At 31.6% G+C, this 14,412-nt stretch overlaps 2 protein-coding genes across 2 annotated transcripts; one reads left to right on the top strand and one right to left on the bottom strand.

Annotated features, from left to right (window-relative positions):
- Positions 2,407 to 11,056, top strand: LOC107613390 (enhancer of mRNA-decapping protein 4). Its single transcript, XM_016315390.2, has 12 exons — positions 2,407 to 2,833; positions 6,790 to 6,839; positions 6,917 to 7,073; positions 7,185 to 7,374; positions 7,437 to 7,444; positions 7,533 to 7,922; positions 8,265 to 8,624; positions 8,712 to 8,831; positions 8,954 to 9,124; positions 9,554 to 9,712; positions 9,806 to 9,931; positions 10,351 to 11,056. Exons 1-12 carry the CDS (start codon positions 2,525 to 2,527, stop codon positions 10,654 to 10,656), a joined length of 2,346 nt encoding a protein of 781 aa, XP_016170876.2. The 5' UTR covers positions 2,407 to 2,524; the 3' UTR covers positions 10,657 to 11,056.
- LOC107613464 (chaperone protein dnaJ 11, chloroplastic) lies at positions 12,688 to 13,779 on the bottom strand. Its single transcript, XM_016315508.2, has one exon. It carries the CDS (start codon positions 13,441 to 13,443, stop codon positions 12,985 to 12,987), a length of 459 nt encoding a protein of 152 aa, XP_016170994.1. The 5' UTR covers positions 13,444 to 13,779; the 3' UTR covers positions 12,688 to 12,984.

The raw sequence follows: 14,412 nt of genomic DNA, 5'->3' as shown, positions 1-14,412 counted from the left end.
TCGAAAGGGTAGTTATTTCTTTTCTTTGATCATCAAGGCTTGCTGTTGGACCTTCAAGCTGAGTGGAGGACATGAGTACAAAATTTGAGGAACAAGTTGAAAAAAACGTAGGACTTTGACCAAAGAAGACATGAATGTCAAAATTTAAGGGTCAAGATTCTTTATGGTCAAATAAAGCAATGTTATGGCTGAGAAAAAGGAAGAAGACAGTGGACAAACATGCTCCATGACAAGTCTATTTTTGTGATCTATAAATAGTAAAAATTCAGACTTCAATCAAGAACATTAGATAATTACATAATTTCATCAAATTCCCAGTCTCCGCAACATAACAGATGAACATAGAGTACAAGTAGTGTATGTGAGTGTTAGAAGTCGATTTTTTACTTGTTTTCTTTCGTTTATTTGGTTCAGTTTCATTTAACTTTGAATTTTGTTATTACTTTGTTTGTACTTTTATGATCGTCTTTTTCTATTTTATTATTTATTTCTTTGTCGTTTATTATAAAGTTTATCACTAGCAATCTCGACATAGATTACCTTAACACTAATTAAGTAATTTTCAGGTTAAACTTACTCTTTTTTAAAAAATTCAGTACTTAAAATTTTGATACAAACTCGTTTTAATATCACCTGTCAAAATCGACAAAAAACGAATGAAATAATATATATTTAAGAAACAATGATAATTTAGTTAATAATACACTTCTAATCATTCAGTAATTGAAAATACTAAATCCATTTCTTGTAATTTATTTTCCTCTGGCTAGTTCTTATTTTCATCTTTTTTCAAGGAGGATGACAACCTTGTAAGGAAATTATTTTAATTTCTTAATTTGTTTGTGGACAATACATATATTAATTATAATCACAAATTATGCTATTTTAAATTAAATGACTTATATAATGGTGATTTTATTTATTGTTATAAATGCTAAATTGAATAAAAGCTTATTTGGGAAGTAGTAGAAGTTACTTTTTCTGATTTTTGAATTATGAAAAGTTACAGTACGTATGTTTGACATTATTTTAAAAAGAACTTTTAACTTCCTGTAAAGTTAATTTATAACTTTTTGAAAAAGTAGAAATATATGACTTCTCCTCCTCGATATATAAGTCATTCTATCATTTCCGTAGAACAAAATAACCTCAAAACAAAAAAATACTTTCATTCTTGACTCTGTACAAAAATACTAGAAATACTGGCCACACCACTATTTTCACCCAAGGTTCCATATGCTAGAAACATTGGCCTTCCACCATCATTTTCACATAATGATTTATCTATTGAAAATATTGACCCTCCACCACCATTTTAAAATAATGTTCCATCTAAACCACCTATTGCATATATTCCTTTTGGTTTTTTTTTTTAATCATTTTACCACTCTATTTTTATTATTAAATTTGTATTTAACATTGTGTGTGGTATAAAATCTCATTTTTTATTTTATTTTTTCCCATGTAATTTTATTTTTATATAGCTACTATTATTTTTATAGTTAGTTATAGCAAGTTCTTGACACCAATAAAAGAGGTGAAAATTCTAATAGAAGTAAAAAAATAAAAACTAACAACAAAATATACATTGACACACATTTCACATTTATTTTTTTATTTTTATCTACCATATCATACACAATAAAATAGAAAATACTAATTACACAATAATTTCTTTGGCATTGCCATCAAGATTATTGTGAATTAAAATTTTATTACTATTTACTACATACAAGAACACCATTATGGGTGAAGATAAAGTAGAATAACCAGTTTCTATCTAAAAAATGAAACTAATAAGAGAGCAAATAAAAAATTAATTGCCTAAACAATTGTAATCTTGGTGATTAGGTTATAAAAAATCAACATTCAATATTGAAAAATATTTGTTATCATCGTTGTTTTAATATCCATTTTTTTTGGAAAAAAATTGTATTTTTTAAGTTATTTATCCAAACGCTACAACTTTAAAATAAGTACTTCTATAACTAAAAATCCAAATACAAAATAACTTATTTATAAGCTGCTATTAATAAAAGTCCTTATACTTTAAGTTCTTTTTCCAAAATAGTTTATTTAAGTTGTTTATCCAAACTGAGCTTAAATCATTATTACTTTTGATTTGGAATTAAATGAGAATAAAATCATATATTATCTTTTGTTCTTTAGATAATTATCTTTTGGATTTTAGATATATTATCTTTTGGAGTTTAGATACTATTTTATTTGGGTTTTAGATTTTAATAAGTGTCATGTTCAAATATAAATAGTACCTTCAGAGTTTCTGCCTCCAATATACTAAAGCCTGCCTTTATTTTTACACATCAAAAGAGTCACAATTCAACCATTATGATACACAAGGCTTTGGTTGAGGAAAATCGAAAGAACCATAAAACTAAGACAATTCTTCCATCTAATCCTCCTCACCAACCACGACCAACAACAACAACCTCAACCGCCACCGCAACTGCCTCAACAATCTTCTCAACCGCTTTCCGCTGCAGCTTCCGCCCCTATCTCCTCGATGGGGATGTTATCTGCCGCGAACGCTGTGGCAGCTGCGCTGAATCGCGTGGCGAGCAGTAAGGTGCCGAGAGGGAGGCGCCTGGCGGGGGACCATGTGGTGTATGACGTGGATGTGAGGCTTCCCGGGGAGGTGCAGCCGCAGCTTGAGGTGGCGCCAATAACGAAATATGGTTCGGATCCTAACTTGGTTCTTGGAAGGCAAATAGCTGTTAACAAGTCTTACATTTGCTATGGGTTGAAGCAAGGGAACATTAGAGTGCTTAATATTCACACAGCTGTTAGGTCCCTTCTCAAAGGCCACAATCAGGTTCGTTTCCTCTTTTGGTTACTCTTGTGCTTGTAATGAGAGGGGAAGAGACATGATCAAAGATTGAAATGAAATGAAAGACTTAATATATATGTGTTTGTTTTTAAGTATATTTAAGAATGTAACATCATGTTGGGAAATAAGAGTAAGAAAGGTGGAGGAGAATCTTGAATTGAATTAAGTTGAATTTTAGAAGGTTTAGTGTGTGTTTGGATTACATTTTGCAAATTGAGTTTGCATAAAATTGATTTTGTAAAATTGATTTTGATGATAAGTTAGTTTGGGTTAACGTAATTTATGTTTGGTAATCTTTGTATTAAAATTGATTATAGTAAAATAAATGTTGTTTGGATTATACTACTCAAAATCACTTCTAGATGAAAAATTACTAAAATAGACATCAATTTTATATACCTGCAAAATCAGAATACTATAAAAAATATTTATCATATAAATAAAATAAATATAATAAAAAATAAAAATATAAAAGAGAGTACTATAAATTTTATAATGTCACACAAAAAGAAAATATTCTATAATTTTTTTTAGTATCGTCAGTACTCTTTAATTTAGTATTATTTTAGACTATAAATTTTTATTATTTATGACTCTATTGTTACTTATAATTAATTTTTTATTTATTTTGTCATTTTTTTATAGGATCATAATTTATATTATTCAAAATTTTGATAATAAACGTAATATATAATAATTACAATTACAAATTTTACAAATTCAGAATAAAAAATAAAAAAATTAATACAAAACAAAAATAGAGTACATCAAAGAATAGAAAAAAATTATACAGATAAGAAATAATAAAAATTCCATAAAACCAACAACATATATTATATGAACAAAAAAATACCATAAAACGTAAATAAAATTAATATGAATAAAATCAAATAAAAATAAAAAATTTCAATTTGTTAGTGATTGAAATAAATCTGAACGATTTTGATGAAAAAAAATGGAACTAAAAAATTATGAAGAAGTAGGAAGAACTATAAAGAATGACTGTGAAGATAATAGTTACTAGTATCATTTTTATAGAAGAAAATGAAGGGTAGGGTTGGTAAAAAAGAAATATTTGAGCTTCTCCTAAACGTGAACGTAAAACGTGAAACGCAGAAGCTACAAATTTGAGCTTCTCCTAAACGTGGGTTCAGAGGTAGAATCAATTCTGCGTTCACAAAGATAAAAATGGCCAAACATAAGAGTGAAGCTTTCAAGAAGCTCAAACGTGCTTCTCTCCGCTCCAACGTGTTTGCCAAACACACCCTTAATTATTCTGTTGGTTCTTATAGTTTCACAAAATTTTCAATTAGAATCCTATACTTTTTTTTCTTTTAATTGAGTCTTTGCATTAAATTTTTTTTTTAATTGGGTCTTTACATTTTTTTTCTTTTTATTTAAGTTCTTGTACCAATTTTTTTTGTTAGACCCCTATAAAATTAAGTCAATTACTACTAAGAGGGACTTAATTGAAAAAAAAATTGGTGCAAGGACCCAATTAAAAAAAAAGTATAAGGACCTAATTGAAAATTTCACAAAACTATAGGAATTAATTAAACCATTTTAGAAAATGTGTTGGGTTGTTTATGAGATAGTTAAGTGAAAGAATTCTGTTGTTGATTTGGTATGTAAGAAAATTTAGTTATTTTTTAATGCAAAACATAAGTTAGTTCCATGTTATCTCACAAATGACAGGTTTGGTTCTTTTTGTTTTCTCTTTTGATGCTTGACTGGTTTTCCAATGAAAAATTATAAAATAAAGCAAAAATAAGCCATTTGAACCTGGAATCGTTCCATAGGCAACCAGGGACATGGTTGTATCTTATATGGTTGATTATTGCTAGTTAATGAGGTGAAATAGGCAAATGTTGATTTGATCTATCATGCACTTTTGCAAAAAACTAGCTTATGATTGTTTGATACAAGACAGTTTAATAATGTCCGAGTTTGGGTTATCTATTGAACTCAATGTTGGAATTTGCTAGGCGAGTTGTAAATGTTTGATAGTTAATGGGTCTTTTCATAAATGTATCATAAATTAGTAAATATGAACATTATTTGCTTGATTGACTCATGACTCACCTTCCAAATGGTACCATTGGGAAAGAGATTGGCACTAGAATAATCTAAAATGTTTCCTTTATAACATTTGAGGGTCATATGGGATGGAGAGGATTAGACGCCTAACATATATTTGTTATAAAGCTCATGATCTTTATAGAGTACTATCCCTCTCGGACATGCTGAGAGATTGGAATGCCATGCTTTATATATAAATCTTTTGTATTGTTTTTGTCTTGCTCTTGTATAGAGGAACTCTCTTTTCTTTTCTTTTTTTTTTTTTTTTTATCCTTTTCTTCGTCTTAATGAAATTCTCCTTTTATCAAAAAAAAGTTGAGGATTTGTGCCTTAGGTAGCATTTGTTTGTAGAGATAGGATAGAACATGACACTGAGACAGAGATAATAGGACAGAGACATTAAAAGTTATTTTTTGTGTATTGTATTTGGATACGATGTACAAGATAATAATTTAATGTCCAGTATTATGTTTGGATACACATGAATAATACTAAAATATTATATGAAATGATTAAAATAGCCATATGATTTCAAATTTTTTAATACAAAATAATTTAATAGAGAATAAGAGTAAGTAGGAGTATAGACAATGGGAACTTGAAAAAAATGTTTGAAAGGGCCAAAAATTTTAATAAAAAATTATATAATAGTATTTATATTAAAATAAAATTTATAAATATAATTATTTTATTTTTAAATTTATTATTAATATGTAGAAATACATATGATTAATATTAACAAAAAAATAAATCTGAGTTTGATTAATAAAATATTTCATTTAGGAAAATAAACCAAATTAATTTTAAATACAAAATCAGTTTTAAAAAAAAATCCGTTTTTACATGAAAAAAAAATTAGTTTTTGCACATAAAAATCTATTTTTATTTAGTAAACCAAATTTTTTTATCTAAAAACTGATTTTTCTTTTCAAAAAATTGATTTTTTTAATTATATAAAATCAATTACAACTTATAAATTATTTTTTAGCATTTTAAAAGATCAATTTTACCTTTATAATATTTATCTTTCAAAAGTCTCAAGACAAATTATTTTTGTTATTATTTTTATTACAAATCAAATAATACAATACAAGATTAAAATAATATTGAAGTAAGAACGATAAGAAAAAAGAAATTATCCAATCCAATAAAAATTTCTACAAAAAGGAAAGAGTACCTGTAGAAAGAGAAAGAAGGAAAACGTAGAGATAGAGAGCATGGAGAAAAAAGTACTTAGAAAAATGCAAATTAGGAAAAATAAGAAGAGATAATAGTGGAATAATAAAAAATATCTATGCACACAAAAGAAAAAAAATCCAAAAAAAGTCCGCGTCCCTCTTCCAAATACCGTGTCTATCATCGTCCTTCGTAAAAGAATGGACACAAAAATATGAAAAAAGATAATATGTTCAGTATCCATGTCTTTGTTTCGAAACACTTTTTAAAGATGTGTTGTCTCTGTGTCACGAAAACAAACGCTACCTTAGGATGTACTTGTATTTTAAATGGATGAATCTGGAGTTTGAATCACAGTCATGGTACAACCATGTTAACTTGCTGAATAATAAATCGATAGGCGCAGGACCCAACTCTTTGTTGGACTTCCATTTTAGCATTGATTTGCTTATTAGGGAGATTTACTTTCAAGAGCTGATATGCTTTTAGATCAAAGAGTCAAAGGTAGCATTGCCTTTTGTTCATTGCAGCAAAGTTCTAGTAGTTATTTATTAGAAGGTTGTTGCTGGTTTGCTGCCTCTTGACTTGCAACTTGTATTGTAGTGCTATACATGTGTATTAGGTTGATGCCCTTAAAATGATGATAGTCCATCTTTCACTTATTTGTTTCTTCTTTTTCTAATCAGAGGGTCACAGACTTGGCTTTCTTTGCTGAAGATGTTCATCTCCTGGCTAGGTAGTTTCTGTTACCTGAAATAATTAAATGACCTAGTTTTCTTGTCAACGGTTTATGTTAACATGCTTTTCCTACAGTGTTGGAACAGATGGCCGTGTCTTTGTATGGAAGATCTCTGAAGGTCCTGATGATGAAGATAAGCCTCAAATTACTGCCAATATTGTTATCGCTATCCAAATGGTGGGAGAGGAGAAAGTTGAAAATCCTCGAATCTGCTGGCACTGCCACAACCAAGTAAATGCTCCATATCCTGCTTCATAGTTCTCTTCCATGAAGCTTCAAGAAGTGATGATTGAACCTTATTCCTTCCATTCCTGTCATATTAATTCATGCCTTTTCTTATAGGAAATTTTGATAATTGGTATGGGAAGACATGTTCTAAGAATTGACACCACAAAAGTTGGAAATGGTGAGGCCTTTGTGACAGAGGACACTCTGAGGTGTCCTCTTGACAAGCTCATGGATGGTGTTCAGCTGGTGGGGACTCATGATGGAGAGGTGACTGATTTGTCAATGTGCCAATGGATGAGAAATCGTTTTTATTTGAAAAATATATAGTTTCATTCAGGGAAACCTTCATATTATTTTGTCTAAAAGCATATAAAGTTTACTTACATTGTGGTTGTGATTTTTATTATACGTTTCTAATCTACTTATATTTATATTATGTGGTTTTATTTGAACTGTTTGTAGGGACCTCAAAATCGGGAAGTTAAGCTTTGGGTCTCAGCAAGTGAAGAAGGTTGGCTACTTCCAAGTGATGCTGAATCAGATCTTAGTTTAGGGGAATCACTTTCCCAAACTTCTAATGCTGGTGAGGATGGACTGCAAGACTCAACAAAAGATGTGCACGAAAAGATTTCTGACTCATCTGCATCCATGACAGTACCACCTTCACCTGCACCTAACACAAAAGGGAAGAGACAGAAGGGAAAAAATTCTCAAGCATCTGGTCCATCTTCCCCATCTCCAAGTGCATGCAATTCAGTTGATTTGTCAAATGAACTAGGTGGAAGTTCAAACCTCCCATCTGCTGAAAATGCATTTCATCAAATTCTAGCAATGCAAGAATCAATTAATCAGGTATCGTTCAGGAGTTTTGTGCTGGTCACATGAATAACTAATACTGTATTATATTCAATGTATTAATATGTGGAGGTTGTAATGCATTTTGTATATTTTTAGGAAAAAGCCTCATGATGCCAAGATTTTGTAGTACATGTTCATTGAAAAGTGACCATCAATTAAAGCTTATATTTCCATATATTAGGAGCTTAAGGGCATGTAGGATGTATATGTTTGTACACCTATTGAATTTTAACCAAGTCAATATAGGATAAGCCAAGAAATTGTATTTTACAGGATTGTACTTTGTATATTTTGGTAGTTTTACTTGCTGAAGATTTTTTTCTCCTTGCTTGGCAGTTATTGACTATGCAAAAAGAGATGCAGAAGCAAATGACAATGATGGTTACAGTTCCAGTTACAAAAGAAGGTAGAAGGCTTGAGGCAGCCCTGGGGAGAACTGTAGAAAATGCTGTCAAGGCCAATACGGATGCTTTGTGGGCTCGAATTCAAATGGAGAATGTAAAAAATGAAAAGTTGCTACGAGATCGTATTCAGCATGTTACAGGTTTGATTAGTAACTTCATGAATAAGGATCTACCAGCAATATTGGAGAAAATACTAAAGAAGGAAATAGCTTCAGTGGGTCCAGCTGCAGTCCGTGCAATGACCCCCACTATTGAGAAAATAATATCTTCAGCCATTGTAGAGTCTTTCCAGGTTAGTGAATTGTTTATATATATATCTTGGGTGTTAGATTGAACTCAATGAAGTTGTATTGTGGATCTAATAGACACTTTTTACCAGAGAGGAGTAGGTGATAAGGCAGTAAATCAACTTGATAAATCAGTCAATGCAAAACTTGAAGCCACTGTTGCCAGGCAAATTCAAGCACAGTTTCAGACGACTGGAAAACAAGTGCTTCAGGTGTCTCACTTGCTTTCACTTGAACTATGTTGTATATTCATTCAATCTGGGTCAATCTGGCATTTTTCTTTGTAAAAAAAAATTTCATCATGTTCACCATTGTAAAATAATTTCTTCTGTAGGATGCACTCAAATCCAGTTTTGAAATATCAGTGGTTCCCGCATTTGAGAAATCATGCAAAGCAATGTTTGACCAAGTTGATTCTACATTTCAAAAGGGCATGGTTGAACATTCAACTGCAGTGCAACAACGCCTTGAATCTGGGCATACTTCACTGGCAATGACTCTAAGGGTAAGTGTACTTATTGATATTCTCTTGTTCCTTTGGTCTTCTGTAGCAACATTCTCGTTTGCATTTGGACGAAATTGTGTTGCTACTCTCTTAAAAGGAAAAAGTTCAGGGTCAGCAGTATTCAAGAAAGTTATTGATATAGAGTTGAAGAATCTAGGATCAGTGAGATTAATGGTATGAGAAAACAGAGTTAACTTGGATCACTAAACAGAGTTGATTGTACATTTTTCTCGATTGTAATTCTGTATGCTTTTATGTTATGTCAATGTAGATAATATATTTACCAGAGATAAAAATCTTTGTTGCTTAATTCATACTGGTAGTGAGTTCAAAAGAAAATTTACAGATATGCCATATTTTACTCTTAGTTTAGCTTTGCCCACTCTCTTTGTTTCCCAGTGTTGATGTTCCCTGTTATGCAATTTGCAGGAATCCATTAATTCAGCTTCATCAGTTACTCAAACTTTGAGTAGAGAAGTGCTAGAGGGACAGAGAAAGCTAATGGCATATGCAACTGCAGGAGCTAACTCTGGCACACTAAATCCTTTGCCCATTCAGCTGAACAATGGACCTCTGCTTCGTGAAAAGGTGGGGTAAAAGTCCTATTAACTTGCAGGATGATTGACTTTCATATTTGAGTTTGCATCGTAATCATTTCTTACAATTTGTGTCGCATATAAGGTTGAAGTGCCTCTCGATCCCAAACAAGAGCTAGCAAGGTTGATAGCTGAACGGAAGTTTGAGGAAGCTTTCACCGGGGCTCTACAAAGAAGTGATGTGTCGATTGTATCTTGGTTATGTTCTCAGGTATGCCAAAAACATTTCTATAAATATCTTCAAAAGTATAACTAAAAAAGTGGTACTTCAGCTGGTGCAATGTTGAAATGGATTTCCTATATGGTATGCCAGAGACTATGCTTACTTTATGAACCCGACTATTGATCTTTGTGATTGATACCATGGTATGAATTAGAAAGGGGCATATTATCTTAGTTGACTAGTTGTCATCAGAATCATTACAGTCACCTTAAACCTTTAATTCTACACTGATGCTCAATCTAACATTGAAATTGGTCGTTTGTTACATGTCAAGAATATCTTGTCACGAAGTTGTTTTATCGGACCTTATTTTCTAAATTTTTACCCTTAAACTAAAGTTCCTTTCTGTTGATGTCGGGGATTAAAATATTGAGCATTAACAGTACCACACCATTTCTGCGAAGCAGGTTGATTTACATGGACTTTTGTCAATGGTTCCTCTTCCTTTGACCCAAGGAGTAGTGCTTTCACTTCTGCAGCAACTGGCATGTGATATTAACAATGATACCTCACGAAAGATTGCATGGATGATGGATGTGGCTGCCGCCATTAATCCCTCAGACCCCATGATTGCGATGCATGTGCGACCCATATTTGAAGTTTATCAGATACTGAATCATCAACGTAGCTTGCCTACAATGACTGGACCTGATCTTTCAAGCATCCTTCTTTTATTGCATGTCATCAACTCTATGCTCATGACATGTAAATGATTTTCCTCATTTCTGGAAGTGTGCAATTAGCCTTTTTGAACTTTCAGATATTACAGCAATTTTGTACAAAGCTCAGTGAGTTTCATTAAAGGATCCATATTGGTAGGTAGTTGACTGTGAATCAAGGTAGTGTTGAAGAGGTGATTCTTCTATCAAAATTTCTGCAGCAACGAAATTGTTTTTGGGCTCAAAATATTCTGGTTATTTTTTGTCCTCCCAACATTAGTTAAATATAGAGGAGTGTATATACTATATGTGTACTCAGTACTGTACCTTTTGTTATTAACTTCATAATGATCTGACAGACAAGGGTAGTTTTAATCCTCCTTTTAGGATTTGTTTTGAATGCATCCATGAATAATTAATTACATTAAAGACGCGAGTTTCTTCCTTTATAAAAGAATTCTGATATCTTTTGCTATTAGAGAGAAGCATCATTATTATATATATAATACAAGCACCTTGTTGAGCATAGTGTCTCCATCAAGTTGCATATTTAGATATAGATATATATTTTATGGTACAAAAATTAAAAAAATTAACTATAATCTAATGGTTAACGCCTTAAGAGTTGTGTAAGTTTTACAGTTCGAAAGCACCAAGTTCATTATCCATAATAGCCATTTCGAAATTATTAGTGTAGTAGATATATGTATAAATGATAAATCTATAAAATAGTTATATCATAGTTATATAAAAATAAACTAAGAAAACAAAAGCAAAATGATGGTTACAAAATTCAATCTTCATTATGCATACAGATAAAAAAAATGGCAATACACTTAAGATTTACTCCTTTTATCAGGCCAAAATCGGGTATGAACCAGCACCTGTGATGTTGTGTATTCGTTATCATTAAAAGGTTAACCCTCCATGTAGAAAGTAGTTAGATTTCCCAATTAGGGGGTTCATTAGTCACATTGTAAGTGCCTTTTCCAATGTAAAAATGTTCGGAACATGATCGTGTCACGAATTTTACATGAAGAGTAATTTATGTATCCTTTAGATTTTGGAGAGCCCACGGAGATAAAGGATTCTAAACAGAAGATTAAAATGTTATTTTTTACAATTGTATGTTTTACCTTGTAGTTCACGCAAAGACTGAAATGTTCTATCAAGGTTTAGGGACATATCCTAAGCTTCTAACAGCTCTCATGTGTAAAGGAAAAAAAAAAAAGAGGCCATATTTGGTTTGATTTTTTATCTAAACATAAAAACATACACCATTCAAGCCCTAAATTTATCTAGCAAAGCAATCAAGGTATATTGTTTATATTAACTGTAATTATACAGCCACCAATTTTTGTCAATATAAGTGTTTAAAAGTTCAAATGTAGGTCTTAAACTCTTGCATATATTATGAATGATTAAATGAGAATTAACGATATATACTTTAGAGGGGACCTATTAAAATCAAGTCGAAGATAAAAAACAAAAGAAAATTTAGGAAATCAACTCTATATCCAATCAAGCATCTTAAAATTGAGCATTCTCTCATGTTTTTTTTTAACATAAAACTAGCTTTTAAAATTTTAAAATCTGATCTTTTAAAAAATTGGTTAATTGCATAAAGAATTAGTTTCTAAACTTTCTCTAACGAGAATCAACTTATTATTATGATTTATCCCTGGTTTCATTGGGTATAGTTTTTTGTTTTTAAGTTATCAAAACTATTTTAGCCATCATATAACTAAAAATCTCATGTTTCTTGAGAAGTTTTCAGCAGCTGATTAAATTAAATAAACATAAAATCCATCAACATCGGTATCAATGGAGTAGCGGGAGCAGTGGAGGCTCACTCAACTCCATCCAAAAAAAATTATGAATTAGAATCATATAGTGGGGAGTGAAAAAAGCCCAATAAATAATTCATTATTTTAATTTTTTAATCTCGTGTAAAATTTCCATTTCTTTTTTTGGGTGACTGTAAAATTTCTTCTTGTGCTTCGGATTCGTTAAACCATTTTGTTGGTTTATGCAAAACAGCAGCAGATATCACGCACAGGGGAAGAAAAAAGAAGCAAGCCAAAATTGGCAAAACAATATTTATATTCCATTTTTTCTTTTTAACTTTTTACAACGTTAGTTACATCCATTACCACCACCATCACTCTCTCAAAGCAACGAACACCTTCTCTTTGTCCTTAAGAAATCCACTACTTCTCTTTCGTTCATAGCAGAAGTAAAGCCAAGTTTTTCCCCTCCAAAAGAAAAACAAAAAAAAAGACAAGTTTGGATTCCATAACAAGACAATTCCCCCTCCTTCCCCTGAACGGCTGAACTGTTACCTAATATCTTTTTTTCCTTTTTTTATTTTTTTAACTCTATCTACCAGCATTGGTCCGTTTCCCATCTTCGGGTCGAGTAATGATCGGAATTCCGTTTCACGCTCAATGGCTCCGGAAACCTCCGCCGCCGGGAGGCCAGAGACAGATCGTACATAGCTCTCGCTGAAGAATCCGATAGCGTCTCGTATGCGTTCCGTATCACGATGAAGTCGCCGTCGTCCGTGCCGGAACTGCCGTCAGAATCCGGCAACCGCCTCACGGCCGCAACGTCGGGGTGGTAGAGCTTCGCCAGACTCCGGAAGGCAGACTTGATCTCCGTCAGCGACGCATCCTGCTCGACTCGCAAAACCTCGTAGAGGCTAGCCGATGTGGCCGGCACTGGAGAAGCGACGGCGCGGATCGGACTACGGCGGCGGAATCTTTCGTTGGAAGCTCGGTTGTTGCTAGAGAAGGAGAAGTTGACAGCGGGAACGGTGGATAGGCTGAGTATTGCCGGCATCGGAGGGTTAGATCGGAGAAATGTTGAGGTTTGTGATTTTCCGGCGAGGGGTAAAATGGGAAAAATGAAAATATTGGGACTGTTAATGAGAACGTGTTTGGCTATTTGCAAATGTAGGATGAGCGAAGAAAAAGTATAGGGGTTTATGTTTATATAGTAGTCAAAGGAGTAGGGGTAAAAGTGTCATTTTGTATGCCACGAAGGATGAGATAGGTAGCTGCGTGGGGTGAAAAAGAGAGTGACAATAAACTGACCATGGTGACGTGGCGCTATGCAAACGCGATTGTAGGGAAGGCTTCTAGAAGGGATTTGTATCACTCAATGTAATAAAGTGGGTTGCGGCCCATATTAGTTCTTGGTTGCTGCGAAGATCTTTTTATTTGATATTTAGAAAATTATTATTTTTCTGTGAAATAAAAATGTTTTATAACTAGAAGAAAAATTTATCTATTTTGTACCTTAAGGACATATACTATATGTTAATACTGCAAATTGAAAATTTTTTTATTAAAAATACAAAAAATTTAAGTTTTAAATTTATTTATTTTAGAGAAAAAATTTTAAATAGTTTATGACAATTATTTCAAAAGACAACAAGATTTTAAAAATTTTGACCTTAATCTTTATTTCTATGAGATTTATTAGTCTTTCTGTCAATATATAGAATAAGTCTATATATAACATGTTAAACCGTTGATTTATCCGTTAAGAATCAACTAGGATTGACAATTTTTTTTTATTGAAAGTCTCGTTATCTTTTAGGGATAATTGTTTGTTTTTTTTTGTTATCTTTTTTAAATATATAAATTAAATTTATTGTTGTAAAACCAAGAAATATTAGTAATTTTTAAATTATTTTTATTTATAAAATTTAAATGGATAATATATTAATAAATTTATAATGACCTGTAGAAAAAACTAGTCATCATATATCTACATATATTTACATATGTTTTAAATAATTTTTTA

The sequence above is a fragment of the Arachis ipaensis genome, chromosome B01 (assembly GCF_000816755.2).
Source record: "Arachis ipaensis cultivar K30076 chromosome B01, Araip1.1, whole genome shotgun sequence".
In the NCBI taxonomy this organism is placed as follows: domain Eukaryota; kingdom Viridiplantae; phylum Streptophyta; class Magnoliopsida; order Fabales; family Fabaceae; genus Arachis; species Arachis ipaensis.
This window is presented reverse-complemented; position numbering and strand designations above follow the sequence as displayed.